Genomic DNA, 14,080 nt, shown 5'->3' on the forward strand with positions numbered 1-14,080 from the left:
ACTGTTCTTAGCTCAGCTATCTTCATCATCATCAGTACACCATTGGCAATCATCATCGACTGACGGCGGGAAAAAGACGACGTCGTTCGCTCTCAACAGCGCGCCGACGTTAATTCGAACCCAAGAGCTCATGGCAACAAAGCCTCTTTTGTCAACACTCAGCTACCAAGATACGCTTCTCATCGATGACAACATGAGGCCGACCCTCAGGGTTGCTACAAACGTTGCCCATGACTTCACATCATCAGGTACCGCCTTTATCGCTACGATTGCAGCTGCAGCTAGATACTGCTCATCCAAGGTCCACAGTGCCGAAGCCGTAGCGATCGCTCACGCCGCCACAACCCACCTAAGCCTTTCCTCCCTAACCATTATATCCGAGTAGCAGCAGGCCTGCCTAGGGTGCACTACCCGTCCCGCGACCCGCGGGACTGTCCCGCATCGAGGGCTGTTGTCCCGCGTCGCGCAAGAGATGCGAAAATCTTAAAAAATGCCCCCCATATTGTACTAAGGTCCCTCGCGGAGTCAGCAAGTACAATCCCACGTCTAGCGGGTGAACGGCACGACGCCAGCGTTATGTCTGGGGGAGCGTGCATTGCCATAACTGGGGATCAACGTGTTCGATTAGTCATGGCACGCAGAGACACCCGAAAGATATCCCGGAAGAAAGTCAGTGAGCGAATGGCCCCATTGTGGCCCGCGTCGTGACACGAGTTATAGGAACACTTGGGGGCGTGCTGCAAAGAAGCGCAGTGGAGCACATCGAAAGCCGCCTGATGTCAAAAACTGAGCGGGCAGTCATAACTCACGGGTCCACCTTTATCGTTGGCAGCGTTCCAACCTACCCGAGAGGACTGTGCGGCCCTACTTGGTTGCTTAGACCTTCAAGCTCAGAAGGCCTTGGTACGGAGAGCCAGGTAGGCGGCTTCGTCCAATAGGGTCCTAAAATAGGGACTCCGCCTAGTATGTACAGCCCCACTATAAGGCTAAAATCTCTAGTACCTGTGATAAAATACTTTCACCACCACCACCAGAGCGGAGATATTCACTTGCGTGGATGCATACAGTTTGCAAAAAAATATCTCCAAAAGTTACAAAATACATTACAAAAGCTGATTTCTTGTTCTGCTGTGTCAGTGTCCTCCCTTTCCCCGTCATTGTGCAGCGCATTTTGCTCGTAGGAAAATGTCCTAGGCCTGCCGCATCACCAAGCAGACCTCGCCCCCAGTCAGGCCATCCACCTCCAACAACCGCTATCCGGTGATCTCACCCTAGCTCACACTTACATGTGGCCACACCAGACTCCCAGGATACGAAGCAGCGCCTGCTGTCGACCGACACCTGCACTCCCGGGCATACCCATCCAAGGCACCAGCGAGCCGGATACCGCAGTTACCCCCACCTGATCCTCTCACACCCCTCGACACAACTTGCATAGGTCTTGTGTATCACTACGCCCGCACACGAATAACATACCCTCTCCCTCACCACACCTTCACCTACTACCAATATTACCTTTACTGCCGACTAAAAATTTGTACATATATTCTTCGATCCCGCCGCCATCCTACACCATCACCTGTATACCATAAAGCCGTCCCACTGCCAGCTCTGCAACACCCCTCTCGCCACTTACCATCTAGTATTCTCCTGCCAAGCTTACCGAACCCCCCGTTCCTCACCCTCCCTGGAGCAGTAGAAGACTGGGCTGACCAGCCCGGACCATGCAAGCCCTGGTCTTCCGGGCTCTCAAGTCAGTGCGCTCACGAGGCCTTCTGGACTAAGAAAGCTTCCCACCCCTTTCCCCTTTGCTCTAATAAAGTGACCACCACCACCACCACCGGGTTAAGCTCACATCGCGGGAGAGTGACAACCGAAGAAACCCATGGAAAACCGCGGTAAACAGCAAAACTTGTGCGTGGCCGACATGTCCGCTCACGACAGCGGGCATAAGCTCACGCCGTCATTGCTGGCTGCTCCCGTTCAAAGATCGCCAACGCGACTGCAAACTCGGGGCTGGAAAATTACCATGCATGGAGCACAGTGTATGCCTGAGCAAAGGAAGGCAACTGCAGCATTTTTTTACGGCTCTGTCTCATCTTATCCAGTTACTGAGCGGAGCGAATGCGGGCTTCTCTAGCTGCAGAACAAATGTCGCACACTGGCTTCATCCCTGGTGGCCTCTTGCCTTAACAAAGATAGGCCGGGCAAGTTCTGGCACACAACAAGCGCGTCTTTGCAATGTCTCCATCTCACCAGTGAAGCAGGCCGGGGTAAATTTAGAGTGGCGTTCTTGGCTGAATATTTGGTTCTGTCGAAATTATCAGTCCCTGGCGCAGACAGCAAGGACCTACTAGTAATATACGGTGCGTGCGGGTCCATTTATTTATTTTTTTAACCTCGCAAAATATCCTCTCGTTATATATATACGCAGGTTCGTATTATATGGCACACGTTTTGTATAATGTAGGCTGCAGTCTTGTAAGCCTATAATTTTTAGCTCTTGAACAGTGAATTTTATTTTGCGCTATAGTACAAAATGCGTGGTACTGGAGGCCTGCTACTGGCGTGGTACTGGTGGGGCAGCTTGAGTACGTTAAACGATGCCACACTGGAACTTTGACAGCGAAATTAGCGTCTCAAAGGAATGGAATGCTCAGGGTGTTATGACGATCAATGCGCGGCCTCAACATTTTCCCCGAGCGAACCACTTCTCCGTTTACGCTCAAACTTCACACTCGAAAGATCTCACGTGGCGGCAAGACCGATGACAGAAACCATGATTGAGGGTGGATAGAACTACAGTAATCCCGCGTTATAACGAAACCACTTTACTCTAAATATCGCTTTATTTGACATTTCTTCTGGTCCCAAGCCAAACCCTTGCATTCTTGGCCGCATTACTCGAAGCGCACGAAGAGCTTCACCCGCTTAGATCGAAGTGGCGAGCGGAGGTGTCGCCGAGCGGCGGCGACCCAGCCGCGAGTCAGGCTGTCAACATGGCGGGTCAACGCAAACTGCTGTTTCCGCGGTGATTTTCTCGAGACGGTCATGCTCGATTCGCGCCATCCGACTTTAGACGAACGGTATAAATGCGTGGTATGGTCATTGAATTCTGTTCAGGCATTGGACAATGGTGTGGTCGCGATAGTGCACAAACACGGACACTCGAACAGTAGACTCAGCAGTGTCGTTAACAACGGGGCGCCGAGAAACTCTTGTTTTGCAAACTTCAAGGCTCCACACCTGGGGAACTCATTGCCCAGTAATCATGCAAAGCCCCTAGTGCAAACCCGGTTAGTTTTCGTGATTGCGCTGCGTACCCACAATGAGCGGTTAATTGTTTTTGAGCTCAACAAAAGCAACCTCAGACTCGAGCCACGGCATTTGCGTCGCTTTCCAGCGCGAAATTCTCGTAGCGTTCCGTGACTGGCAAAGAGGTAGAATTTCTGGCTAATAGGTAGAAGCTGACTTCGAGAAGTTTGCGTTGGCTGACGCTGCCGCTCCCGTGGTCGCCTCAGCGATGAATGCGAAGATAAATGACACTTGTTGGTGGCCCCGACGAGGACGAAGAGCCGGCGGACAAAGATCCAGGTGAAGTGCCAACTATAGTACAGATGCGGGAGTACGTACACCTGCTGCGAAATAAAGTTGGATGCATGTGCGGCGACCACAGCTTCATGCAATGCTCGGTCAAATTGGAGCAGGGGTTGCTCGTTCCACGCAAGAACTTGAAACAGCCAAAGCTCTCTGCCTTATTACCACTCGAATAAAGTTTTGTTTCAGTGAACACATTGTTTTTTTAATCCTCGCAGTTGTGGCGCAATTAAAGCTAATTGCTCACGAGTGGTCGCTTATATCGAAATACCACTTATAACGAAAATTTTCGTCGTCCCGCTGACTTGTATTTGCAACGTGTACAAGGGATCACTGTATTTGCAACGTGTACAAGGCGGTCATGTGTAAGGTCGAGCCAGGGAAGTGAGAGAAAAACGATGTCCATGGGGGAGCGATGCAGAAACACCCCCTCGCGATGGGCACGATCAAATGCAGAGCATTTCCGGGGGCGCATGACGTTAAGTAGTTTGCGTTACGTTAATGTTGTTGCACTTGTGGTAACTGCTGACGAGAGAGCGCGGCGATGAGTGCGTTCCAGCCTCGCCGACACCCGCCTTTATCACGCCACGATCGCGCCACGTGCGCGCGATGCTGACGTCACGATCACGCCACAGATGTTGTTGATCCCGCGACGCGCGCGTCCCCACCTGTTGGGCGCGAACCGACCGTGGAGAGAGCGCGCGATGCGAGCGGAGAGTAGGCGAGGAGGAGCGGGGCTGACGAGAAAGCGCGGCGATGAGTGCGTTCCAGCCTCGCCGACACCCGCCTTTATCACGCCACGATCGCGCCGAGAGGGCGCACCTGCGAGCGATGCGGACAACTACGGACGCCAAGAACGGGTGACATCGTGAGTTAAATAAATGCTCTGCATTTAAAAAACTTTATTGGAGCAATGCTCTTGTGGGAGTCGTGCCCTCTTCACGGGTATCTATGCGCCGTCTTGGCTAAAGCCCTCTCTCGTTCAGCAGGTGAATGTGGGGGTAGAAAAACTTCATTGACCCAAAGCTTAATAGAAAGAGGCGCCCGCTGGGAGCCCCGCGCCACGCTGCAGTGAGTTCGGTCAGCTGGCAAGAGCTGGTCGGCGAGATGGAAGCTGGACGGTGGTGGGGGTGGTGATTTATTAGCAAAGGAGGGAAGAGAAAAGAACTGGGGATATTTTTGAACTCAACGGGGAGTTCACCATCATACAACCCAGTTCAGGGAAGGGGAGTGGGGGTTTCAAAGGGTAGGAAGAGAGTGGAGAAGGAGGAGAGTGAGGGATAGTCTCTGTCGCGTTCGTCTCGTTCATGGTTCGACGCCTACAGACGCTGCGCTAGTCCTGTCACAACCAGCAAGTTGAGTAGGTGCCGGAAGACCTCCCGTCGGATGGTGTCCGGTCCCGTGGGGAACAGAAAGTCTTCCAGCTTGTGACTTGGTGCACTGAGTCGCTGGAGTTCGGCCCGGAGTTCCTCTCTCACGGTGTCGTGCTGGCGGCAAGAGCACAGTAAGTGCTCGAGCGTCTCGGACTCTGGGCAGTCGGAGCATGTGGGGCATGCCCGGCGGCCCTAGCTGTTAGTGCAGGTGGGCTTCCACGTTGCAGCAATTAAGCCGCAGGCGAAGCAGGAGCGACCGGGCGTTTCTGCTGACGCGTCCGGGCAGGACCCGTGGGGCGTGGCCACTGACCACTCGGACATCTGGATGCATGGCCTCCACCACCCGGGCAAGGATAGTCCTTGCAGCGTCGAATGACACCACATCCCGGCAGGCTGGGACCCCTGCCTGGCGAGCAGCAACCTTGGCCAGGGCGTCTGCAACCTTGTTGCCCATGATGTCCACGTGCGATGGCAGCCAGTGAAGTCGCAGTGGACGGTGGCGCCTAGCTGGGGGGTGGGGAGAGGGTTCTAGGAAACGTGCCCCACCCAACTTCGTCGTCGTCGCACTGTTAGGGTGCCTCGATGCTGAGCGGGCGCGCATCGAGGCACCCTAGCGGATGTTGGTGCACAGCGATGCGCGCCACTCCCGCCTTCGTCACCTTCTCGCAGAGTGACTTATTTCTGGCATGGAGCGGGGCTCGTAGTTGATGCCAGGCCTAGTCCACTAGTGAATAAAGGAGGAGGAGGAAAAAACTTTATTCAAACGCAACATTAAGCGTTGAGAATGTCCCGGGCCAGGTTCACCAACGCCAACTGGTCCGACAGCTGGTCCGAGGCTAGCCAAGTCCGCCACGTTGAAGGAAAATGTGGGGATTGAATTGCAATGGGGCAGGCGAAAATGCAGTGTTCTAAATTAGCGTATGGTTAGGGACAATTGGGACATGCTGGTGAGTGTCGGATACGGTAGAGGAAGGAACGAGCAGGGGTAAGGATTGTATTTAACTGTACGCGTCGAAGAATTGCTAGTGAATAAAAGTATCGTGTGCTTCGACCAAGACCCAGCACAGCAGCAAGCGAATGGGACTTCTTTTTAAGCGAGTTTTAAAACAACGTTGTTAGCGGGCTACGTTAATGTAATACTTCTCGGCACCAGAAAGAGAGAGAGAGAGAGAGAGAGAGAGAGAGAGAGAGAGAGAGAGAGAGAGAGAGAGAGAGAGAGAGAGAGAGAGAGAGAGAGAGAGAGAGAGAGAGAGAGAGAGAGAGAGAGAGAGAGAATGAAACTTACCTGCCCTGCTGTCTCAGGCATCCTCATTCCGGAGGCTCACTGGATTTCCTCACTGCTGAGTCTTCCAGGGGTTGGCCGGGCTGACGGGGTGTCAATGGTTTTCTGGATAGAGTCTGCCATCGTGGCCGGTTCAGACAGCCACTCCCAGCGGATATTGCTTCCCTGTGGTATAGCCATAACAAGTGCTCTTAATTTAACGGTACTTGGCATAACCTACACTGGAGGGGCAGCATTGATATGGCCTTTGAACAATATGCTTCGCCGGGTATTAGTAGAGTTCATGTTCGCGTCAGCCGCATATAAGGTGGTTTGCTGCTGTCTGAGTAGTTTTTTGTGCGGAGGTCTGTATATTCTTTAAAAGTAGTTTTGGCTAGATCGTACGAGTCTGTGTTTGGCTACCGTTGGTATGCGTCCGGAAAAGCGCTTCGCGGGCGAGCAGGCACGCTCTTTCGTTGCCCACCAAACCTGTGTATCCCGATACCCAGTTCTTCCAAAGCCGGTTCCCGCCTATGCCTTAATTGTGTCAGCCGTGTGCAGACCTTCATGGTGTGAGTGTATATGTCCGTGAAAGAATGCTGTCTCGCGGTGCGAGCACCTGCTCGGGCTATTGCTGAGTCCTCGGCTACTTCGCTTCGACTCAATAGTCATTGCCTTGGTCTGTCCCTCGCTGGCCTGAACCACTCGTGAATGCGATGCCGTAGCTGCGTCCCTGCCCTGCCACGTCGTTGTAGGCGTGGATCTGTCAGTAAGCGAATATAAACATTATGACACGTGTTACATCGCGAGCGAGATGAATGCATGCGATCGCATGCATACGCGTATACATCGCGTGCATCACATGCATTTCTCTCGCTCGCGATGTTTGCCAAAGAGCGCATTTTGTATTTGCACGTGCTGCCTAAAGATAAAAGTGACCCCACCCAGTGATAAGGCTTGTTGTGCGATATAGAACTCCAGAAAATTATCAGGCTGCTGCCACGCCTGGCAGGAAGCTTCTCGCATGCTCGGCGTGCAACGACCTGCACTTTTCAGCTCTCACGCAAATTTCAACTGCGCATATCCGAAGGCGTCTGGGAAATCTGGATTAAATACTGTCGTAAACACCACAGACAAGCACCCAGACTGGGGCACAATATTATACCATTACCGTCTGCTGCCAATGCCACAAACATGGCCGGAGGCGTTGTACAGCGGCGTCGGCGCAATGCCCCCCCACAGTCGAAGGTCTATAGTGCATACTATCTATACGTAAATACAAGTATAATTTTATGCGAAAATAAAATTTCCTAAAAATTGCTGTATGCAGAGCGCGGGGATGAGTGCGTTCCAGCCTCGCCGACACCCGCCTTTATCACGCCACGATCGCGCCACGCGCGCGCGATGCTGACGTCACGATCACGCCACAGATGTTGTTGATCCCGCGACGCGCGCGTCCCCACCTGTTGGGCGCGAACCGACCGTGGAGAGAGCGCGCGATGCGAGCGGAGAGTAGGCGAGGAGGAGCGGGGCTGACGAGAGAGCGCGGTGATGAGTGCGTTCCAGCCTCGCCGACACCCGCCTTTATCACGCCACGATCGCGCCGAGAGGGCGCACCTGCGAGCGATGCGGACAACTACGGACGCCAAGAACGGATGACATCGTACGTACGGTTAACGCTCTAAAATTATCTCGTTAAAAAGTTAACGGTGTTATCTTACTAATTGATCGAAATGTAAAAGCAGGGCACAACCTCCTCGGCACTATGGTTTACATCACTGTGAATGAACGTTGTTTATTTTATTGCTAAACAATAGCGAACAGTTTGAATTCAAATGGTTGGTCCTAACTTCATTCTAATAGTTGGTTAATTACTCGGCGAAGCTGCAGCATAGAGAATGTACAGTTTACCAGAAGGTACCATCGTGGGTTCAAGCATAGAGTATAAATTAGTATTACCTGGATGGTTTCAAGAAAGTAGAAATTTAACCCGAATTAAAAAAACGCAAGAATATTTTTATTCTGAAAATCGCATTGACACATTTTTTTTCTATTCAATCGGCAATATCTCACAGCACTTGCGTTGCTCGTGTAGGAAATTGAGTGCGTTGTATAGCTTCAAATCCATTAAAAATAACGCGTTGTAGCCCCTTCAAGCCATTCAGAATTAATCGCGCTGTTAGATTTGCATATTCCGACTTTTCTTCCTTCACAAGTGTGCTAGCACTATAAAGAAACGCGCCAACCCACCTTTGCTCAGTCACCGCTGAAAACTGGGCAACATGGCCCTGGTGCACAGATACCATCATTCTCTTTCCGCCAATAAGTACATTACTCCCCGCGCGCCTACTTTATGCCGCAGTAATTCAGTGCAAGTTTCCTACCCTCGCCCTAAATCCCCCACATTCGCGTATTCGTTCTTCATAGCCTCGGAAAACATTTGGAATAATCTTTCCGGTCACGTTAATTGTGTAGATAACCGACCCGGAACGGCCCAAATTGTAGTAGGCCAATGTGGTTGTACGGCAGGGCCTACATTTATTTCCACGTGGGTCTCAACGGCAACGGCAGCCCGCGCACCAAGGAGCGCCCATAGGTTGCGGCCGAGCAGCGCAGAAACCGTTGTCGTTGTTGTTGTTGATGTTTCTGTTGTTGTTTTTTAAGAGCGTTTATTTTGCCACAGGGCATAGATAAGGGGGTATGAGTTGATGATGACGCAAGGTGATTAAATGAACATGAAAATGTTCGCTTCGCGTATAAAGTCTAGGAGGGAACGATGATGGGGCCCATGTATCCATGAGTTGTATGCGGATGCATCGTCTACGCGCAGGCCCGTAGCCGCAAGATGCCGCATGCAGTCTCGTCCTTTTATTTTGGCACATACGCACTTGAGGTATGTGCCAATATGGCCAGGTTATGGAGACCTGCTGGACTAATGCACTCGCTTCACAAAACTATGATTTCGAAACAAAAAAGTGGATGAAGAAAAGAGCGCGCAACCAAGGATGGGAACTGCTGAAAGAATATGAGAATTTGTAAATCGACGGGAGAAGTTGGAAGAAAAAGAGAAGTCAAATATTTTGTACAACACAAATAAACTTGGGAAGGGAACACCCAACAGTTAAGCTCCTGGTCTCAGAAACGTGTGCGTAGACGGTTGTATAATCACGTCCTTGTGAGTGAATCCCAGCGACATGGCACCAAACGAAGGTGAGACCAGCATTGAAAGGGTAATTCCACTTTGGTTAATTGGATCGGTAAGTACTAAGTACCGTCTTCTCATCAAAAAAAAAAGCGCGACAGTGTAAAAAAAAATGCTGTATCGTTTCGTGTTCACCACGAAGAACACAAAGATCGGAGGAGGTGAAACCAGCCCAGTGCATGTGAAAGTTGAGCTGAAGAACTCTACATCATTAAACCTGGTTAACGTAACCTCTCTTTGGCGAGATTTACAGAAGCGGGAGTTCCACGTATGTACTAAATGTACGTAGTCTTCTAAGGAGGTGATAACGTACCTTTCTACAACCTTGCCACACATTGATATTGACGCAACCTTGCTCCGTACAGTATGCATGGAAAGGGGCAGTAGTCAATTCGAAAGCCATATAACGATGATCGCGCCATAGAACCACCCATTTCATGCAGCCATAAACCCTTAAGACAAGTGAACCATATGAGTTGGAATGTGCCATAAAACCGAAGGTGCAAAGAAGCGCTGGATTTTGTGGGGACACCAGAGCGGTACAAATAGATAAGGAATCGGACGCAATAGCAACATTTAGTAACTGAGGAGGTAAATTTTCAATGCTAGGACTATTGGTAGGAACTCAACTTGTAAAATAGGAGCGAAGTCAGGTAACGAATCGAAAGCGACTAGCTAAGGGGAGGGGTGAAAATTCCCGCGCCCGCCCTCTCCGCACAATGGTCGTTCAACAAACCCGTTAATAATTGTATACAGACAGCACTTTAGCATTGTTGGGACATATATTAGCAAATGTTAAACAGGGAAGACCTCTCGGGACATCGGCAGTACCGATGGAATGTTGTTAAGAGAAAAAAGTGTGATCTGGACATAAACACACTGAGGGCGGTATACTGCCGAGGCCACGATGCGTTGAAAAGTTATGCCGGCTGGGCCGCCGTCAACTATAAAGATCTGTTCTGTGTAGATTCAGCACTGTAAAAACCTTAAACCAGTCCCCAGAGCAGGCAAGCGGGACTTTAAATACAGGATATTATTCGCCGGTAATTTTTGGAATTCCAAGATTAATCTCAGGGCACGTACGTGCCCTGATGTCGCTCCAGTAGAGCAAGCGGATTGAGTTTGTGTACTGGTGAGCCCGAAAAAAGAGCGAAACCAAATTTTAAAACAAGATACACGCATCTGCTGTAAATGAACAGTTATGTGTTCCTTACAGTTTCAAAATTCCTGTTGCTAATTCTGCACTACAGAGCAAGGGCCCGTTCCCATTTCGTCGCACTGTGATCGAGGGCCGAAATCAAACTTACAATCAAATCCCCAAGAATTTTAGTGATGTCACCTGTGGGATAGTTTTCTCCCAGGCAGAGGGTAACAGGAACGGATACCGGGAATGCCAGGACTGCGCACTTGGAAACATTAATCGGCAAATTCACGCCTGATTTATACCTTTCGATGAATCCAAATAGTCTAGCTCGTGGACGCGCTGTAGAGAAGAAAAAGGCTATATCATCCGTACAAATTAAGCCGTGGTTGTTGTTGTTGCTGTTCCTTTTATTTTGACACATACCAACTTGAGGGATTGGCCAGGATTGGGAGCTTTGAGGGGCTAATGTACTCGCTCCACAAAACTATGATTTGGAAACAAAAAAATTGGACGAAGAAAAAGCGCACAATCAAATATGAAGATTGGTAGAAGAAAAGGTCGCACGATGCGAGAAGTTTAAAGAAAAATAAGAGTCCATTTTATTGTGTACGTTGTGTTCTCTGGCGCGTGGTTTACGTGCCGACGATGAAGGCGGTGGTTCATGATGATGATGGTGGGCGCTTGCGGTTGACGAAGAAGTGACCGCTACAAAATCAACCCTGCATGCCATGGCTTCGTTTTAGTTTATATCAAACTGTAAAGTCAATCTTTCCCTTGGTGCTATGTTATCTATGAATTGTAATACCTTGTACTTCAGAAGCGGAAATGTTTATTGAGCATGTTACATGGCAATCACAATGAATGCAAGCGCGGGCAGAACGAAGGACAATTGGTAGAGACTAGACGAGCTAGTCCCGTCTAATTGCCTTGTCCTTCTTTCTGTCTAAATTCTATCGATTATCGTGCTATGATCGAATCTCAAGCCTTGTATTTTGTTCTTTCTATTTATTCATTGTGCCAGTGTCACTTATATATCGGGCCCTTGCATTTGGTATAACAAAATTAAATAAAGAAATAAATACAGACAGCTGTAAGTAAAACCATAAAATAATTAAACACTTTAGCGGTCCTACTTGCAGTTGCCGAGAGAGAACACTGTACCGAGAGGTCGTCATGATAATATAATCTAGGTACTATAATAAGGAGGAGATAGCCTTTATTACATCAGGAAGACGCTAAGTCAAGTGGGGGAAGTGGGAGTAGAGGGTGGGATATTCGTAGCTTGGGACATCTTGAAAATAAACCGTTCAAGTTGAAGCTGGTTGGCTCCTTACGAAGGCGGAAGAGGCCACGTGGGGTGAGGAGAGCAGGCTCACGGCTCTAAACTTCTCGCGCTAGACCGCTTTCTAGGGAGTAGTGCGCAATTGAAGTCAGCGTAGAGGGTTCCGGTGTATGAGGGTCAATGTATGGGGAAGAGGCATTTGGAGGAGGGTTGAAGGTTCTGCAGCGCGCGAATTTCGGACAGTGCCAAATTAGGTGCTCCAGATTGGCGGGTGTGAGGGAGGCGCAGAAGGGACATCGAGGCGGCAGGGATGGGGTGTGCCATTTACGGAATGTCTCTGGGGTTAAGCTAGCATTTGTAAAATATTTGTTTATAAAAATTTCGGCTGATCTTGGGAGCGGTGGTAGAGCAGATAAAAAGCCGGTTGGAGTGAGGGTCTTGAGGCGGTCTTTTTTGTCTTTTTTGTACCGTATAATCTGTACCGTAGAAACCAGATTCTAAATATTGATTGTCAAAGTTAATCCGGAGCCCCCCTCCACTGTGGTGCACCTCATAGCCCAAGTGTAGCTTCAGCATGGTAGCCCCCTTCCCGCCAAAAAAATATATTGAAATCGCTGCACCCTTTTCGGTGCATATCGGTGAATACCATAAAATCCAATCCTGCAAAATTGTAAATACTTTAAATACTGAAAAATGCTAAAAAATATCCATAAAAAGCCTGTAAAGTACTGTAAATACTGTAAAATCCAATCGATAGGCCTGTAAAGTGTACCTGCACTGTATGCTGCTTGGCAAGCCTTCAGCGTGCTTCTTACCCATCAATCTATCTAGTCAAGTTGTCGCATCTAGGTCTTAACTTTGGGGAATGTTGCGTGTGTTTGCTAAGAGAACGCTGCGCCTAGCTTGCTTCACGAATAACTATTTCTAGAACATATAGCTCTTGAGAGTTGTTGAGCCCATCTTGTGTTGCACCCTTCAGTTTCCCAGAATGAGCCCACAGGGGGGTTTTTGCCCTTCGTAGCACTCGTACATTGCAAGGTACAGTATAAAAGCCAAAAAGAGGCGGCTATTTTTGGTTCCACTGATGCATGTCTTACTGTATCTAAGCATTCTGTCCCTGCCCTAGGTACGTCAGTGAGAATGGCCTGAACATCCCATACCCATACCAGTTCCTGGAGGAAGAGCATAAATGAACTGTGCAAAGTGGACTTTCTTTTTCTCTTTTTTTTTTCTTCTTCCCCTCGACTAAATTGTCTCCTGGCACCAGTATTCAACTAAAGCCATCCGACGCGCCCTCACTGCTCCTGAGGCAGATTAATTTGGACACACATTTGGAGCCATCTTGTTGCTGTGCGGAAAAGAACCGAAGTGCAGTGGTGGACTATTTCAGCTCTTCCTGTCATGAGGCATTATTAAATGTCATGTCATGACATTCCGGTCAAATGGCTCAGTCGCTGCTCATTTTAATGCAGTCATCACATGTGCAGTTGTTGTCTTTGCTGTTTACTTTTTTTCATCTGGTCGAATGTTTTAGTAGCTGTTTCATTTTAATACAATCACCACCAGGGGCTGTGTTTACTATTTATGTTCAGTTTTTTTTAATCTAGACCTAAGTCCTAAAAGGGTGTGGGGCTGAGACTCGCATAGGTTTTAGATGGGTTTTATTGCCTCCATTTGATATGTCACCAAAGGTTATGGAAAAGTGGATTATCGGGCCTTGTACCGACAATCCAAATAGGTTTTGGGTTTTATGTGCTTTTTTCACATTGTTTTACATTCTGTATAACACTGGGGCAAATAAAGTTGTATATAATGTATGCAGTCATTGCTGTGATCATCAATTGTATTAATAAAACTGGTTTTGTTGCATTCTTTTGTTTCTTTAAGCCTGCAAAGCAATGAGCCAAGCTAGTTGGCCAGAACGTTCGAGTGCTTGTGCCTGTAAATAGGAGCAGACTGTATCTTGATTGTCGACTACATGTATCCCAAGGAATTGTGACATGGTCAGGGCTGACAATGCAACTATGTTGTTGGGTTTTGTGTGCTGTTTTACATTGTTTTAGCGTGTCGTGATGACACTGGTGCAAATCAAGTTGCAAGTGTCACGTACTGCTGTGATTGCCAATCATAATTTAATGAAAGGTGTTGTGTGGCATTTTCTATATTTTGTTCTGCATGCAAAATGGTATATAGCAAGCTAGTTTGGCAAAGTTCAATGCTA

General features: G+C 49.0%; 1 protein-coding gene across 2 annotated transcripts in view; it reads left to right on the top strand.

Moving 5' to 3' along the window:
- Positions 1-13,727, top strand: part of LOC144153317 (uncharacterized) — a 59,395-nt gene extending 45,668 nt beyond the window's left edge. For both annotated transcript variants that reach the window (XM_077684991.1, XM_077684995.1), the window contains one exon: positions 12,986-13,727. In XM_077684991.1, coding sequence (XP_077541117.1) covers positions 12,986-12,997 — 12 coding nt within the window. In that variant the 3' untranslated portion in view covers positions 12,998-13,727. The remainder of the gene's footprint in view (positions 1-12,985) is intronic.
- Positions 13,728-14,080: the final 353 nt, after the last annotated feature.

Source organism: Haemaphysalis longicornis, unplaced genomic scaffold (assembly GCF_048455015.1).
Source record: "Haemaphysalis longicornis isolate Haplotype H1 unplaced genomic scaffold, Haemaphysalis longicornis Haplotype H1 scaffold_1, whole genome shotgun sequence".
NCBI lineage: Eukaryota > Metazoa > Arthropoda > Arachnida > Ixodida > Ixodidae > Haemaphysalis > Haemaphysalis longicornis.